Source organism: Ostrea edulis, chromosome 3, assembly GCF_947568905.1.
Source record: "Ostrea edulis chromosome 3, xbOstEdul1.1, whole genome shotgun sequence".
NCBI lineage: Eukaryota > Metazoa > Mollusca > Bivalvia > Ostreida > Ostreidae > Ostrea > Ostrea edulis.
In genome coordinates, this window is record NC_079166.1 from 41,453,866 (window position 1) to 41,472,265 (window position 18,400).

Here is an 18,400-nt window from a genome sequence, read left to right on the forward strand (position 1 = left end):
CTTTCGTTGTACATGTAGGCATGCTCTCGTTGTACATGTAGGCATGCTCTCATTGTACATGTAGGCATGCTCTCGTTGTACATGTAGACATGCTCTCGTTGTACATGTAGACATGCTCTCATTGTACATGTAGGCATGCTCTCGTTGTACATGTAGGCATGCTCTCGTTGTACATCTAGACATGCTCTCAAATAATATTCCCTTGTTTATTTCACTGAATTTTTCTTCAGATCTTGAGGATTATAATAGTTATACTGATAGGTGTTATTTGGTGCGTAATTGGATAGTTGAAAAAATACTGTCAGTTATAGCATGTATTGCTTTAATAATGACTGTAGATATTTGTGCAAAATGATTATATCTGTTAATCTATATCCATTGTAGTTTAGGGATGGTCAGGAATGGTGGCTGGAGGTGATCCAGTTAGCAGCCCAGAGAGACATTGATGACCGTCTGATTGTCCATGTGAAAAATGACATTAGTAATCAACAGACTAGTATTCTGTCGGTTTCCATGGCTGGGGCGTAAGTTATTCATGAACATGAGCTACACATATGATAGAAGTCAAAGGGACAAGATTCCGTGATGTGACTAGTTTTCTCTACAGATTTCTTTTTGGCCAGTAGATCTTGAAAATGAATCTGATTAAGAAATTTTAAAATGAAGTTAATACACGTACCTCTGTCCATATTTGGATAATTTGGCATAAGAATTTTGTTCAAGGTTTACATTATTCAGGCTTGGATGTCTCAAAATAAATTTTACGTCAAAACTTGGATTTAGGTCTGAGATTTTACTCAAAGTTCTAATGCTCAAATAAAAGAAAACTTAAGTCTGAGATTTTACTCAAAGTTTTAATGCTCAAATAAAAGAAAACTCAAACTTAAGTTTGAAATTTTTGTTGTTGAGAAATTCAAGCCAGAACAAGTCAAGTTTGAAAATTGAAGGAGAGTCTGAGAATATAATGATTTAGGGATCTTCCCATTCTTGGCGTATTGTAAAGTACATACATGTATTTCAGGTTTCATAATGTATATGGCTTGGAGTTGGTGATGCAGCAAAGAATGATGGCCCTGGAATCTGCATATGAGAAACTGAGGCAGGCCCTGAAGAAGGTCACAGGGGAACCTTCTCAGGATCTTATCAATGAGACAGTGGAGTGTTGTCTCAGGCCTGTGGAGGAGGTTAAAAATAGGTATCAGTGTATTTCACAGTCCACTTATTTGCTGTAGAACTTAAATGGATTTCTCCAAAAAAACCATACTACTTACAACAAAATACATACATAACAATTTCAGAAAAAGAGAAAAAAATTTAATTAATACATGTGTTTATTTTTACCTAATCAAAACGTATTTGGTATTTGAGACTTTTTAGAATCTTCCCATTGTTTTGTTCTTGTTTTCCATATATTACAGTTGTTCGTTCTGTAAAATCCATCTCCTGTTTGAAGATTATGAAGCAAAGCTGTTTTCATTTCAAGAAAGGTACGTACACAGAAGGAAGCTGGTTAAATGATTACTGTAAATCTGGAAATTTTTGTGTAGAATTTAAAATCTGGAGGTTTTTTTGTTTGCAAAATTGGGTCAAAATACCATGAATTTATATTTGTTTATCAAAATTTTGCAAATCAATTCCTGCACTTATTGTAAAAATACATGATAAGTATCTTTTTAAAAAGTATCTTTATGTCCCCGTATAAAAGATGGGAGGGTATATTGTTTATGTCCTGTCTGTGTGTCAGTTTGTCCAAGACTAATGAACCTTGCTCATAACTTTTGAATGGTGAGCTATGGGACTCTCATATTTCACATGTGCATTCTTTGTGACAAGAGCTTTTTTTATATCAAAGTATTTGACCTTGTGACCTTGACCTTAGAGTATGACCTACTTTTAAGAAATGTTATCATAGCCAATATCTCCTGAACTGTTTGAGATAGGGCTTTTATATTTTGTATATGGATTCCTCATGACAAGACCTTTCATTTGTTTCTTTATTGCCACCAAAGAATTGTTGCTCGTGTATTTGTAAAGGATTTAATATTTATAAACTTATTTTTGTAATTCAGACATCTTTAAAAAGTTTACAACAAATATATTTTCTTTGGTTATTGATTAAATCAACCTATATATATATATTAAATGGAAATCAATATAGTTTTTCTGCTTGGAACCATTAATTTTGATTTTACTCCAGAGCCTTTGCTGTTGCTGAGGACACCACGGAAGTCACCTCAGGATCTCGCCGACAGGGAACATGGGCAGACAGTGAGATGGAGAAAGCACTCAAAAGTATACTCAGCTTTGCCAGGAGTCACTCAAGTAAGCACTTTATTTTCAAACAAGTACTGTAGATATTTTTAGCAATGTGTGTTAGCCCAGTACTTGCCCACCTTAATTAAATTGATGTGGGTGAGCCCAGTACTTACCCACCTTAATTTCATTGATGTGTGTTAGACCAGTGCTTACCCACCTTAATTTCATTGATGTGTATCATCCCAATACTTACCCATCTTAATTTCATTGATATGTGTTAGACCAGTGCTTACCCACCTTAATTTCATTGATGTGTGTTAGCTCAGTACTTGCCCACCTTAATTTCATTGATGTTTATTAGCTCAATACTTACTTCTCAATTTCATTGATGTGTGTTAGCCCAGAACTTGCCCACCTTAATTTCATTGATGCTATGTTGCAGTTGACAGGGATCTCGTTCACTGTGGACAGACACATATTGAAATTATGGACAAACTCAAAAAAGAATTCAAGGTGAGAACCATCATTTTGATTTCCTTGAATTGCACATCTGGATTATGTTGGGGATGGAAATTATTGTAGGTTCTGTTTCACACTTGCAAATTATATTTCATGAATGCTTGTCGAACTTAGTAACCTTTCCCACATTACCATTAGCTACTGAGAGTACTGTGGATCGAGAGTAAGGCCCACGTCTCATCATTTGATGAACTGAGCATGGCTACCACCAGACTGAGGCTACGATTACCAGATGAACCAAAACCAGACAACACACAGCTGAACATTCTGGAACCAAATGAGGTAAAAAGTTTAAATTTTCACAAATTCCTTTTGAAAGTTCTCATTTTAAAATAGAAAATGGCTGAAGACAACACTGGTTCTAGGACTGATATATGTATAAGTCTTGCATCTTTTCTTACCTCTCCTACAAAGTTTTGAGGATGTTTGAGAATCGTCTTTTCTGTCAATTTCACATTTGGTTCCCAGGCCATAGTTTTATAAATGGGACATGCTAGATGCTCATGTCTGACACATTGGTTGTTTATGACTGGAGGTTGTGCTGGGAATCAAGGCCTTGTGGTAACATCAAGGTTTAATCTTCAAGAAGCAGTCACACCTTACCAGATAGCATAAACGGACGTCGTACGGATAAAAAGATAATGCTGTCCATTGGTATCCATTGATGAAAAACGTTCCCGCCGCTTTTCGGGGCTCCTGCGATTAGTGTATGAAGCGTATAAAACACATAATAACTGCATGATTACTGGACACGTACTGGGCATTGAAGTCGATTAACAGACAAGTACCGGGTTAAACGAACATGGGACACATGAGAAACTGATATAACGATTTTTCAACGTTAGATGAATGGACTTGTAATGGCCACATGACTTACAAAACGGATATAGTCGAAAGTGGATATATCTTTTTATATTATGTTATGGCCTTCATGTCCGTCCGTCTGTCCGTCCGTCTGTTAGCTTTTTCGTGTCCGGCTCATAACTTAAATACTATAAGGCCTAGAATAATCAAACTTTGTCAGTTGATACATCTTGGGTAGAAGGTGTGTCGCACATTAAAACCAGGTCGCTGTGACTTTTAATTAAGAAGATATGGCCAAATATGGTAAAACCCTGTCCGGCTCATAACTTGAAAACTATTTGATCTAGAATCATGAAACTTGGTCAACTTATGCATCTTAGGTAGAAGGTGTGTCGCACTGTACTTTAAGGTCACTGTGACATTTAGTTGAAGTGATTTTTTGAAAAAAGTATGTTATAATTGGTACAATCCCTACTCATATAAGAGTTTTGTAGAAAACCTCATTCAAAAATGTTACATCAAGAAAACACATATTTTTTTTATGATATACTGTACAGCTTTTTTTAGCCTATGTAATGTTTCCTTTGTTTCTAACAATAACATGAGAAATTCCACTTGTCCCATGGGAGTAGCATGCAAAGGGCATTTTGACAAGACTAATTAATGAGTTTTGTGTAGAGCATCTCTGATCAACATGATCAAGCAGGTGTTATCTTTATCTCTAGGGAATTGGGCAGAGAGATCTTAGCCTCTTAATTGCAGATATACCAGAAATTATTTGTGAAAGTGAATTTGTTTGTTGTGGTTAGTCTTTATTTTCAAAATTAATTTGACATTGTACTATATAATTTTTAATTTTTTTTCTCAGCAACCTATATGCAGAGTATCATTTCTCACTAAGACAACAAATGGTTGCAATATGTATAAAGGCCTATTTTAATGATTAGTATTTTGATGTTTTGTTATTGTTCAGAAAAAAGATATACAATGAACAAAGCTGCAGATTGGGCATTTGTGTAAATCTGAACAGATGAAATAGTATTGCAATAACCATATTAAAAAATGTTAATTCAAGAAACTACACATTCTTCATTATATACACTGTACTATACAGCAGTATATAACAAATTATTTCTTTTGTGTCAGTAACAAGAGAAATTTCCCTTGTCCCATGGGTGTAATTATCAAGCAATTCAGGAGGCATTTTGCTAACAGAAAAATTGCATTCTGTCAAATTACAGATTAATTAATGAGTTTAGAAGATTTCTGTTACAGCAATCTGATCAAGGAGGTGCTATCTATATCTCTTGCAATCGGGAATTGGGCAGAGGAATCTGGCCTTCTAATTGATCTGTCAAATTTTAGAACAGTTCTAATTGGTAGCCATTACTTTGAAAGTTAATTTGGTATAAAGTTTAAGAATTAATATGATATTGTAAAATATATTTTTATTTTATATCTCAACAACAAGGTGCAGATTGTCATGTCTCAAGTCTAACACAACCAGTTGAGAAATATATGATGTATTATTTTTTTCTAATTAATAACTACACCATAGGAGATGCACCAGTGTTTGAAATAACCGTTTTTAATCTATATTTATTTATATTGACATCACCATGCATTTTTTACTTTTATACTTGAAGATTTGACAAAGGCAGATACTGATATATGTATTTTTTGATATGTTGAATAAATCAACCTTTTTGAGTACTCCCATTTATTGTAAGTTGTTTGCTTGGATAAAGGGCTATCTTGCACTTTAATCATTTCATTGAAAACATTTGGGAAAATGTTTTTATATCCTTTTAAAAATCATTAAGCTTACATTATCAATATTTGAAGCAATGTCACATGAGGCCATAAAGTGGGTAAGATTCTTAAAGGAAGGTTGACATTTGGTTCCATGCATACCTATCTCTTCATGGTGATATGTTCATGTTAACAGTATGTGACGGGCGTATCATGTGCCGTGGCGGTGCACTTTTTTTTAGACTTATCACCCTTACGACCATATTTCCATGATGCCTCTTAAAGGAAGGTCTACAAATGTTGGAAAGGGTAAAAGCAGGGCATGGCGAAGGGCTACAAGACCCCCATCTCCTCCCTTTGACAATGCTGGGGAAGAGCAGACTGCTCAACATTCATAGGTAGAAATCTTGTCTGAATCAGGAGAAATTCTCGAAGGCATTACCGTCTGAATAATGGACAATTACTGGGTTTGAATGAACGTGGGACGCATGAGAAACTGATAATAACATTCTTTCGACATTAGACGAATGGACTCATACCGGTCTGGTGGACCTCTGTTTGACAACCGTTATTCACCAGTTTCATGTCTGTAAACATATAGTTGGTGTCCATTACATCTTCGGTTGACCCGCTGCATGTCCAGTAGTAGTTCGGTCGTGACTCATGTCCACCAGACATTAAACAGATGTGAACTGGACAAGTACAGGAAAAGAAACACATGAGTTCCGATTGAAATGCATAACAACGCATAGGTACCATATTTTTGTAGGATGATGCATGATTACCCAGATTTTTGGCTTTGTTTTTGCAGGGTGATACAAGTTTACATAGATTTTTGGTTTTGTTTTAGAAGGATGATACCGAGATTTTCAGCCTTGTTTTTGCACAATCTAGATTTTAGTCTTGTTTTTGTATGGTGATCCATTATATTTCAAGCTTTGTTTTATCTATCTTAATGTAATAGCTGGACCACCACAAGTTGAAGTTGTTGTCAGACAGAACAATCAGTCAAAATGAATTGAGGAAGAAACTGGGACAACTACTTTATCTACAGAACCTGGCTAAGGTACGTGACATGTGTCTACAGAACCTGGCTAATGACTGTATGTACAGAAGCTGGCATAAGAAAGGGGTATCTGCTGTTTCTCTACAGAACTAGGATATGCTGATGTACATAAACTGTCTGGTGTTAGAATGGTGTTAAATTTCATAGGGGTCTGCTTTATTATGAATTACATGATGTATGAACTTTATATTTAATGAATACATGTTTTCTGTAGGCACAATTTGGTATAGAGAATGGTGAAAATCCCGAGCTGTGTCCTATTTGTCAAAAGGAACTTGGGAAAGAGGTAAGGCACTAAATGCCAATATACTTTACACATTCCACATTTGAATACAGACACCTGACGTATGGACCCACATTCCCAATCCCCCCTTCCCCCTTTAATGTTCATGCATGGATTGTACATCTTTTATTTGTATTTTTTATTCTCAAATCCATTTTGCTCTTTCATTAAACTCTTACTGGGTATCCAATAAAAACTGCTTAATGGCATTAGAAATTGGAAAATAGACACTGGTTGAGTAGAATCCATGCATTTATAGGATAATATAGGCCCTATTTATTACTAGTTTTGTTTTGAACATTAAAGGCGTGGATCACTAGGTGTGTGGGTCCAAACATCAGGTGTCTGTGCATATGACATGTCCGACATGATGAATCTTTGAAATAATAATTTGTCTTTAAGTCTACTCCACATTTGATTATCAGGACGCAGTTATAAAAAGTTAAGTTTAACTAACACTTTAATGTCTAGTTAACATTATATGAATGTAAGAGTCAATTGGAAGTTAACTATCAGTGAAAGTTAAGTAACCTTTTTCGTAACTGGGTCCTGACTGTTGGATTGATTTTTGCCAGTGGTGTGTTCTGCTCTGTGGCCACTCCTACTGCCTGGACTGCATACGTATTCTGTGTGAACAGTACAGCTTCGGGGGTCGTAATCGCGTGGTTAAATGTGCTGTCTGTCGTGAGAAGACCTACCACAGTGACATATCTTACGTCAGTACCGTCAAGTCCGACAACGATAAAGAGGAGATGAAAGTACAGGTGAGTATTCAGACACCATGTATAATGTGAAATAGTACTTACAAATATATACTGTTTTAGCTCTATTCATTGGAACCAAAAATACCAGAAGTATGTTAACTGATTATTTGTTGTACTCCATGCAACGACTGCTGAGGGTATTATGTTTTTGACCCATCAGTCCTGTTCTTGTCAGTGCAACTCCTATAAAACCACTCAAAGAATTTCATGAAACTTTGTAGTTTATAAAGACTTACTGTGTAGGTGTACATATTCGCAGGAAATTCAGATTCTATTTTTTATGGGAGTTATGCCCCTTCTGAACTTAGATGTTTGGCATCTGTGAGTCCTGTTCTTATCCACACAACTCCTTTGAAACTGCTCAACAGAATTTCATGAATTTTGTAATCAACAAGGACATACTATGAAGATGTGCATATTCACAGGAAATTCTAATTACTGAAACAGTTTGTCAACGCAACTCCTTTTAAACCACTCAACAGAATTTCATGTAACACTATAGTTGATGTGGATGTTGATTCAGATGTGCATTTTTTCTGCAAGGTATGATCCTTTTGAATATAGAAGACTATTTAGTGCAACATGCATGAAAACAGTTCAGTACATCATTATTTTTTAACTCAGGTGACCAATTGCAATTGGTCAGTGTTCGTCATCATCTGTCATATGTCAACTATTGCACATTTTTAACCTCTTCTTGATAACTACTATTCCGCTTCTTCTCAAACATATTTGGGACAAGGGGGACATAAATTGTTAATTTCAGGACTCCTGCACCCCTGAAGTCTTTGGAGCAGGGCAAAACCTGCCAAAAATTGACCAATGTTCAAAACTCTTCTTCCCTACAACTGCACATCTGTAAGAAAAACCAGATTTATAGTAATGTAGATAGAGCTGGAAGGCCTCTACAAAATTGTAAATTTTATGATTCCTAGGGTGGAGGTTCTGACTCCAGGGTGGAGCCAAACTTGGTATATAGTGTAAAGCATTTAATCAACATCTTTTATAAATGGTATTGATGATACTAAATACTAGCTAGAATAATGCAGCCCTTTCAGACTTTTTTTTGGGGGGTTGGGGGGGGGGGAATTAAAAAAAGTCTGAGAGGGCTACATTATTGCAGCAAGGATGGGGGCAAAAACTGTCAAACATTGACCAATGTTCAAAATCTTAATCCAAGTTTTTATAGCATGAATAATACTTGCATATTCCAAGAAGTTAATTTTTACATTTGGATAAGTAGCAATAAAAGTTTCATAGCTAAAAAAAGTACCGTCCTCCTCAATAATATCATTAATGTGTCTGATATTATTGTCGAATAAATGTTTATTAAAATACATTTTCTTGCTAATATGGATCATAGGGTTGTAAAACAAAGGTGAATCTGCAGTAACATTAGACTCAGTACAACTGTTCTGTAATTCGATCCAGGCCTTGAATACATCTACCCAAAATTTATTTTTTAATGACTTTAAAAGTAGATTAGTGTATTCAATCCCACAGGATGTGAATTTATTTAGGTTAAAATTTGATATGAAAATACTCAACCCCCTATTTGTAGAGATAAGATGTCTTACCCAAAACAATTTCATTGAAGCAATAAATGATTTTAGATTTATCATTTTTAGACCACCATCCTCATATTTCTTGACAATTACATCCTTCTTTACTCTGTGGGTTGAACAACCCCACACAAAGGAGAAAAATAGCTTTTCTAATTCTTTACAATAGGCAATAGATGGGTTAGGGATGGACATCAGGATATGATTCAACAATGGCAACACTAATGTTTTAATAACTGTTATCTTTCCAATGGAAGTTAAATATCTCTTCCCCCATTGATTTAGCATAGATTTGATTTTTACTAATTTTGGATCATAATTTAATTTGGGTATATTTTGCAAGTCGACATCAAAATGTATTCCTAGTAAAGTGAATTTAGTAGTACTCCAATTAAATTTACTGTTGGGAATAAGAACATCGTTACTGTATTTTTTTTAGCCAATCCAAACTGTTTGAGTTTTTGTGTAATTCATACATAGTCCAGACATTTCTGAGAAAGCATGTAAAGTTTTAAGAGTTTCCGAAAGACTTTCTTCACTACCATCAAGAATGATTGACGTGTCATCGGCAAGTTGGGAAATTTTTTTCTCCACATTAATGTTCAAAATCTTTTTTACAACCACATATGTTCAGGAAAAACTGAATGCATAGTGTTGTAGATCAAGGAGGTGTCCACCAAAGTTGTAAATTTCATGATCCCCTGGATAGAGGCTCGTATTTCAGGGCAAAGCCCAACCTGGTGTACATAATGTATATGTGTAAAACATTTTATTTTAAAAAAACATCTTTTTTAATATTAAATATGCTATTGATACTTATTAAAATTGAAACTAAATAGATATGTAGAAAGAGTAGGTAATCCTTTATTAAAATTGTAATTTTCATGATTCCAGGGGATAGGGGTTTTGGTTCAAGAGTGGGACCAAACTTATCATAGTGATTATTGTCTTTATCATTTGATAGACTTCTGTAAGTTTCCTGATATGGTATAAAAACTAAATGCATATTTAGGAAAAGGAGGAAAGATGTACCAAAGTTGTGAATGGTTTCGACTCTAGGAGTAACGACGGGTCCAAATTAATCATATCATGTTGACATTACACATATCATGTAAAGTCTCTCATAAGTATAGGCACATCTTGTTTTATTCTGTTGCTGAATGTTATAATTTAGCTTAGATATGCAGAACAGGAATTTTTTTCAATAGATTTTGTAGCACTTGGAGCTAGCGATACTTTTAACTACTTCTCAGGTGACCGATAAGCTCTGTGGGCCTCTTGTTTTAATTACAATGAAATATCTCTTTATTTCTCACTTCAAACTTGAAAGAGTTATTTCAAGGAATTTGAGAGGCTTTATATATAGAGTATCAACAGAGAGAAATAACACAACAGATATCATTAATTTTTATTTATAATACCGTGGTATATAGCAGAAATATCTTTTGTTCCAGAATGTACATTGTATTTTCATAATTATTGTGCTGTAACCAATATCAACTGGTACATATAACTTTGATTAAAATGATTACAAAGGAACCTTTCACAGTATACATAACTAATGAATTACTGTGAAGTACTCTGAAGAGTGGAGTCTGCATTATCTCCCAAAAGGTTTCAGTGAATTGTTTTGATTGACTGTCATCCAATCAGAATATAGTAGGTTAAGTCTAGACATCACCTCATTGCTCAGCCAGAATTTGCCTCCAGTATTTCAAAGAGAGAGCAGAGAGAAGGACACGTTTCATCATATTTTGAAAAATCTTGACATTCAAAAATAAGACAATAAAACCATAAACCAAAGTGTTTTGCCCGACCTTTAAAATCATAATTTGTTGCATGTGGGGGGTTGGTGTGTTCTGCTGTACATGCTTCCACAACATTTTTTAATCGAAAGCCACTTGAAATTGTGTTGAGATGGGGGTGGGTGAAGGTTTTTACTATTAATGCTCATACTTCAGCTGAATAGTTTCTATTCTTGACATGATTTTCAAGCTTACATTCTTCTCAGTCATTGTCAAAAAATGTCCCCCCCCCCTCCCCCTTATCTGATTCTAGTGTCTGAGAGAGAAAGACTAAGAGAGACAGAGAGAGATAGTAATGAGGAATCTTAACGATACATTAACATGTTACAGAACAAAATCTGATTCATTTCGAATATTGATATACCCTGTGTGCTTATAGTATTACAATGATTCAGTTTGTTGAATTTCTTTGATTGTATTAATACAAGTAATTGCTAATTTCAAATTTTGGTTATCATTATTTTTTATCTGACCAATTACGGTATGCTCTGATTCTACCCCCTGAAAGTAGCGATTTCAGGGGGTAGAATCCTGTATATACATGTACATATATATCGAATCAAACCACATTGATATTGAAGTCAGTGTGGTCAAATATTTAACGTGTACGGTTTGGTTTTGCAGTTCCCCAAAGTCATTTTCTATATTATTTTAGCAATATCAGAACATATCAATCATTCGATTTTGTTTATATTGCATTTTTGAACGAATTACAGATATAGCTGACGTGATACACATAATTCACAAACTTAACTAATATGTATGCAATAATATGACACTGTTTGTTAAGCCTACATCTGTTTGTTTCTGACTTGTAGCTCTCTGCACAAGTTTCTCAAATGTATGGGAAGTAAAAGCAGAGAATGGTAGAAAATTCATTGAAGTTTATATACTGCATTTTTGTCAAGAAAACCCCCACCAACATGACATTAACTTGAATTCACCATGTACTGTCATAAACTCACAACAAGGAGAGATTATGGGAGAAGGTGCTATACCCTAAAACTATCAAAAATGATTAAACACCAGTAAATAAAAAGAAGCACACACAGTTACCAAAATTTCAACTACCATTTTCATTTATTATGACTGAAGGATTTTTTCAACTTTGGTAAGCACATTGTAATAAAAAAGAAATCAAAAACATTTTCAATATTTTCAGTAAGAAATGAATAGATCTATATGAAGATATAAAATGAATAGATATAGATGCAGTTAGATATATTGATCAACAGCTGTTGGATTTGTGTTTCTTTGATTCATCAAAAACTGAACCCAATGTGACACTTGCTAATCTGCAGCTGTATTAAGAAAGAAATGAAATTGTTGACAAATTTGAAATATATTCACATGACTACAGTGATGTCTTGGTTCTGCCTACTACTTTCTGATTGAACAACAGTCAGTCAATGTAATTACATGTAGTTAAAACTTGTCGAGAAATAACGCTGACTCTCGATCCACACTTCAGAGTATTTCACAGTATAAATATATATGTAAAGCAACAATGAGTTGAAAGCATAGAATATTTCATGATAACTTGAAATGATTTTTCTCAGGTTTCTTTCTAATTCTCTGATTTTAAAATTCATGTTCATATACAAAATTGTTTACAAGATAGCTTTAACATAAAATATTTTAGTGTAACTTTTGGAATTTAAATAGATGTTAAAAGCAATTAGTTAAAACAAAAATGACAAATCAAAAGTCCAAACTGATAATTCAAGTTTGACATACACTGATGTAAAAATATTTAATAATTATGTTTAATTTACCAAAAATATTGTCATGTATAGTGTGTTGTGAAAATTTGGGATTTTCCGTGTAAAAACAGGCGCCTAGCCAGAAAGAAAATGAAGTGTATGCAAATTATGGCAAGTGGGCTCAGCGCAGGGGTTATACCAATGAAATCACCTATTTTTGTGCATAGAAACAGGGTTTCTTGTCAAAACCTAAAACTCAAAAGAATTCACAAAATTATTTTCCAAAGTATTTATTATGCCAACTCACTGTGTGTATTTGGATTGATTTTTACATAATTTCGTTTTACGACACCCCCTCCCTTCTTTTGGGTTGGTATACATGTAAATAGTAAATATTACTGATAACATAGAATATGCTAGTCTATCTACTACATGTACATATATGACTTACATTAAAATGATATTCGACATGATGTTAATGTTTAGAAATTCAAAAAGGACTTTTTGATTGGATGGATGATGCTGATGAAATATAATCATATAATGCAGTTATTTTTGAGGCTCAAATATTTAAACAGCAAAGATAGATCTCTCTCTCTCTCTCTCTCTCTCTCTCAAATGATGTGTACATAGTTGCATACTTGCATATAGTCCAGATTGACATTTGTGCACTAATGAACTGATAAATTAAGCTAATAACACATCTAATCCACATCAAGTAGCTTATAACACAAATATCTGAAGTCCTCACATTTGACTTAGTTGACTGATGAAGTGTCATTGACAATAATTCAATAATCTAAGCCACATGAAATATTTAAATCTATAATATTATACTTATCCAAGTTGATGTATTCTCATTAGTGTAGCACTTTGTATTTTATGGAATGGATATTGTCCGAGTGATTGTTGGAAGGAGTATAGAGCAGCCTGGAGGTTCCCTGAGATCTGTTGACAGATACCCAGGATCTGCCATGATATGTCTCTTAAGTGCACAGCTACATACAGCCCCTGATCATGGTGAACTAGGACCTGTAGATCATTAAGAGCTGTTTGTGCTCTCATTGTGTCAATATGTCTGTAACACAGGAACTCCAGCATGTGTAACACAACTAGGGGCGGGATAATCATGTGAGGGAAATGGTTCTGTAAGGAAAAACTCTGCTCTGTCATTAATTCATTGATATAAATGATTCTGTTGTTTAATTTGATATTGCATGCTACAGCATGTCTTAACTTTGTAGACCGGGACTGCCCCCCTACAGCCTCGGTATACCTCTCTGTGTCTACTGTCCTGTTATACATCACATATGGCTGTGCTAAGTTGACCTTTGTCATCTCTATCACAGACAAAGCCTCTGTGTATCTGAGTGTCTTGTAATAATACATTGCAATGTACAACCTATCAGAAATACACCCAAACTTGTCTGTGAGTTTCAACATGTGACAGGACATTCTGTCAGCAATATACATCAGCTTGTTTTCAGTGGTGTTCCTGTACATGTTTTGTAATGTAAAAGCAGCATTGTGAAGGATGGCGACTGTATGTACCTGTAACATGAGAACTTGATACTGTGTCAGAGGTGAGACTGTCAACTGGTCTACTGTGTTTAGGTACTTCATATTGAGGTAGAGGTTTGATGAGGGTAATGAATATACTCCAAATATTTCAATAAACATTTCTTTATCAAACTCAATCTCAGATACTAGAGTGTGTTCATCTGTACAAATACTGAGTCTGGGGTTATAAAGGACATTCATGATATAGGACCTGAGGGAGGGACTGTGTAGCAGGGATGCTAAACCTTTTTCATAAAAACCAAACAGTCTAAGGAATAATCTGTTTTGTGCTTCACTGTGGATATTACTGAGAAACATGTTGTTTTCTGGAATGAAAAAGTTAGGACAAACTCCCTCATACACCCATTTAAGGATGAGTTTAAAGCAGTACCAGAAACATTTCAGGAGATTCTGTGGACACCAGTTAGGTATTGTGTTTTGCTGAATCATCCAGAAAACTGCTGTCTTCATGTGATAGGAACACAGTAATTTCTCATTATCACCTAATCCATTGTTAATGACTTCTTTTAAGAACAATTTCAACAAACCATAAGTTAAGAATTGACTGTGGTTCATTGAGTACACAAGTTTTTGTTCTGCCAGAGAAAATGAAATTCTCCATTCATTGCTTTCATGATTTCCTAATTTGTGACCTATTGCTACAAAGTGACATCCACTTCTGACTATGTCCCTAACAACCTGTGGCTGGGGCCATGTGTGACATCTGTCTATCCATGAGGAGGCAGACGGAGGCCAAAACTCACAAGCAAAACAATGGGCATCATCATATTCTAGTGTCATAATAACTCCACTGCCACATGGACCATGTACTGTAGAGTTGGGAGTTATAAGAGAACATGTGATGTCTCTGTATTTAGAACTAGATATATAACGTCTACCATTCATTGTGACTAATGCTGAGATAACAATGTTGTTTGCCCTTGGTGACAGTAACTGAAGTAAAGTAAATCCGGGTGGACTTTCAGAAGAGACAGAGAGAATCAGGGATTGTCTGTGTACATTGTAAAACTGGGTCTGAGATAAGTCCCAGATCACTGGTTGGTTGTTAAACCAATACATGTAATCCACATCAGATCCCTTCATTCTGAATCCTTCTCTGTCACTTCCACTCAACATCATCATGTTCTGGTTACTTGTTGTTACTCTATTCCTCACCATCTCACTAATGTCTATCATATCTCTTCTCATTGCCACCTGTTGTGAGGTCCCCACTGTATGACACAGTCCCACAAACACGGACTCTGACATATGCTGTATACCAGTTTCACTAAGAAAATATATTCAGTTACTTATTAGATAAAAGTAGAAAATTTTATGATAAAATACCGTAGCAGGTTTTTTTCTGCGGGTCTAGAATTTGGCGATATGCTGGGTCATAGGTATGCTAATAATTGTAGCGGATTAAAATTTGGCAGACAGGGAGGAGTTATCTCTCTTGCAACTACTGAAATCGCAATTGGGTGCATATTTGGCAAGTGAAATTTTGGTGGAAAGCTATCTCACTGCTAAAATGAGCCAAATTTATCACCCTGCAGAAAAAAAACCCTTTATACGGAAAGTTAAATAATGGTAACTTTGAGTTAGTGGCGTGGAATCCGAGGTCCTTGCAGAAAATATATAAATGAGGTTAAACCAGCTGATACTATGGGGGAAAAATCAATTTGCGTAAGCACAAGTGTATGTTTTCATTCGAGCCAATCAGAACATAGCTCGTTTTTTTCCATCACGTCAAGAAAAACATCTCTACTTGACGGAAAAGACTGAGTGATGTTACGATTGCATCAGAGCTTGACATGGTGACCTTTAATTATAGATACGACTAACATAAGGGAGGGAGGGGGGAGTCAGCTTACTCTTGCACCAGTACATGTTTATCGGAATCAGCAGTGTTTCATAAATGATTGCTTTGTATGATTTGTGAAAAATAGTTTTAGTGTTCATAATAAAAACGATAAATGTCCAATATATTCATTTCTATATAGATACAGGACAACATGTTCACCTTAGTAACGCTCAACAAAGGAAGTTATTTATTGTTTATATCTTAAAATGGACATAATTTGTGACGTTGCTCTGAGATTTTGAAATGAAAAACAACATTCAAGTTTATGAACATCAATATTTTGTTGCCAGTTTTATATCCTTTCGTTGCGGATTCTGAAAAGTTTCAAAGGTCAAAGGAGGATGGGTTGGTAGAATTGCCAGCCAAGTCAGTACTTTTTCCGCACAAGAAAGAAGGGGGTAAAGACCAAAAAATGGCAAAAATTACCCTTTAAAAAACAATCAACTAAAATGGGGTGGGGGTACAAACCCTGTAACCCCCTCCCTCTAGATTAGTCACTGTCATTGGATTAATGTATATTTTGCCAGATTTATATCACTAAAGTATTTCTATTTCACCCTAGAATATTAAGTTTCTGTAAGAACCACATCCCTCTATAGTCCACATATTGCATTCCTTTTTAAAGGACAGCAACTTGTTAAATTCATAATTGATTTGATACAATTTGTTACTTACTTTTGGGGTGTTAAACTGGAGGAATCCATTGCTAGTTTATTACTTTGGGGATTTCCAGTTCTGGAAAGTCCCACTTCACCTACTTTCATTTTATTTCATTCTATCAAACTTACCTGTGTCCACTTATAAATAACTTTCAAATCCTTTTGGGAACATTTGATTTTTTTATTATTATCTTTCTCTGTGGAATTATTGTTTTATATTTCAATGTATCAATGTATTTCATGAATCTTTTTAAGTTTCATTATCTATAATTTACAGCCTAACAGGTCACCTGAATAAACTCAGGTGACCTATTGCAATTTATTTGTGTCCATTGTGACAGTCGTTTGTTGTAAGTTAACATTGAATATTTTAAACTTCTTGATATCTACCCTTCCAATTCTTTTCAAATTTGGTATGATGCATCTTTCGGATGAGGGAAATTTATGTGTTCAAATTGTAAATGTTAGGATCCCTGCTCTCATGAGACCCTAGGAGTGGGACAAATACTGCCAAAAATTTACCAATTTTCAAAAATTCTCTTCTCTACCAGCTTAAATCTTTAAAACAAACCAAAAACCTGTAAATGTATAGTGATGCAGAGCAGGAAGGCCTCTAATAACATAGTAAATTTCATGATCCCCGAGATTGTTTATCACTCTAGGGTGGGGTCAAACTTGGTATATAGTGTTTTTGTGTAAAACATTTAAATAACATCTTTAGTGCTATTGATACTAAATTGAAACTTGGTGGAGATTTAGAAAAAGCAGGTTACATCCTTTACCAAATTGTGAATTTGACTATTACAGGGGTAGGGGTTTTGATATCAGGGTGGAGCCAAAATGGTTAATAATTAAATGTTACATGTAACAATTGAAAATAGTTTTAACATCTTGATAAACATCATTTTTTTTTCAAATGTGATATAAATAAAGTATCTTTGGAACAAGGGGGGCATGGATAGTAAACTTCAGAGCTTCTGCACCTCTGGGACTTTAATGGTGGGGTAAAAACTGCCAAACATTGACCAATATTAAAAAATTCTCTACAACTGCACATCTGTAAGAAAGACTAATTTATAGTGATGTAGAACAGAAAGGCTTCTCCCAAAATTGTAAATTTCATGGTCCCCGGGGTAGGGGATCTGACTCCAGGGTGGGGCCAAGCTTACTATATAGTGTTTATGTGTAAAACACTTAAATAACATCTTATTTAGTGCTACAGACCAGCAGTCGACATGCTAACCTACTGAGCTACTCAGCTAGGTGATGAATTTTGAAATGAATAGACAAGTAGTGCTGATATTTATATTATCATCCATGTTTTAAAAGGAAGTAAGCCTTTATGACGATGTAGAGTACCTCCTAAAGAACACATCTTGTTTTGTACTATTGCTGAATATTAGAATTTAACTTAAGATATGCTGTACAGAAATTTTTTCTTAGATTTCATAGCTTTGGGGCTATAATGATGAATATATATATATACTTTTATCTAATACTCTGGTGACCGATAAGACCTATAGCTAGGCCCTTTGTTTAATGATGAAGAGAAGTTGTTTTCCTCCCATTATACATGTACATATATTTTGTGCAACTTAGGAAAGCCTGATTTATGTAAGCATTGTCATTTATTATGTGTTACATTGTCATTCATTAAGGTGTGTGTGAGCTTGCTCACCCTTTTCTTTCATTACACATATTTCCAGCATTTTCTTGTTTTATCATATACTCCACTTTCTAAAGTCATGCAGTATATGCATTGTGACGTCAATATTTGAGGCAATAACCCCATATTATGATGGT

General features: G+C 34.8%; 2 protein-coding genes across 8 annotated transcripts in view; one reads left to right on the top strand and one right to left on the bottom strand.

Annotated features, from left to right (window-relative positions):
- LOC125673589 (E3 ubiquitin-protein ligase SHPRH-like) overlaps positions 1-18,400 on the top strand; it is a 37,587-nt gene that overhangs the window by 16,541 nt on the left and 2,646 nt on the right. For 4 of the 7 annotated variants that reach the window (XM_056160747.1, XM_056160748.1, XM_056160749.1 and 1 more), the window contains exons 20-28: positions 385-524; positions 1,022-1,195; positions 1,419-1,487; positions 2,198-2,322; positions 2,699-2,769; positions 2,914-3,057; positions 6,296-6,397; positions 6,612-6,683; positions 7,256-7,444. In XM_056160747.1, the coding sequence (XP_056016722.1) occupies positions 385-524; positions 1,022-1,195; positions 1,419-1,487; positions 2,198-2,322; positions 2,699-2,769; positions 2,914-3,057; positions 6,296-6,397; positions 6,612-6,683; positions 7,256-7,444 (1,086 nt within the window). Of the gene's footprint in view, positions 1-384; positions 525-1,021; positions 1,196-1,418; positions 1,488-2,197; positions 2,323-2,698; positions 2,770-2,913; positions 3,058-6,295; positions 6,398-6,611; positions 6,684-7,255; positions 7,445-8,379; positions 8,416-18,400 lie in introns of all 7 variants that reach the window. The other 3 variants (XM_056160744.1, XM_056160746.1, XM_056160745.1) reach the window with 1 other exon arrangement.
- Positions 10,403-16,657, bottom strand: LOC125673588 (uncharacterized). The gene is made up of 2 exons (XM_056160751.1): positions 16,614-16,657; positions 10,403-15,362 (listed from the first exon to the last, which is right to left on the bottom strand). The coding sequence occupies exons 1-2, from the start codon at positions 16,640-16,642 to the stop codon at positions 13,352-13,354; spliced, it is 2,040 nt and encodes a 679-aa protein (XP_056016726.1). The 5' UTR covers positions 16,643-16,657; the 3' UTR covers positions 10,403-13,351.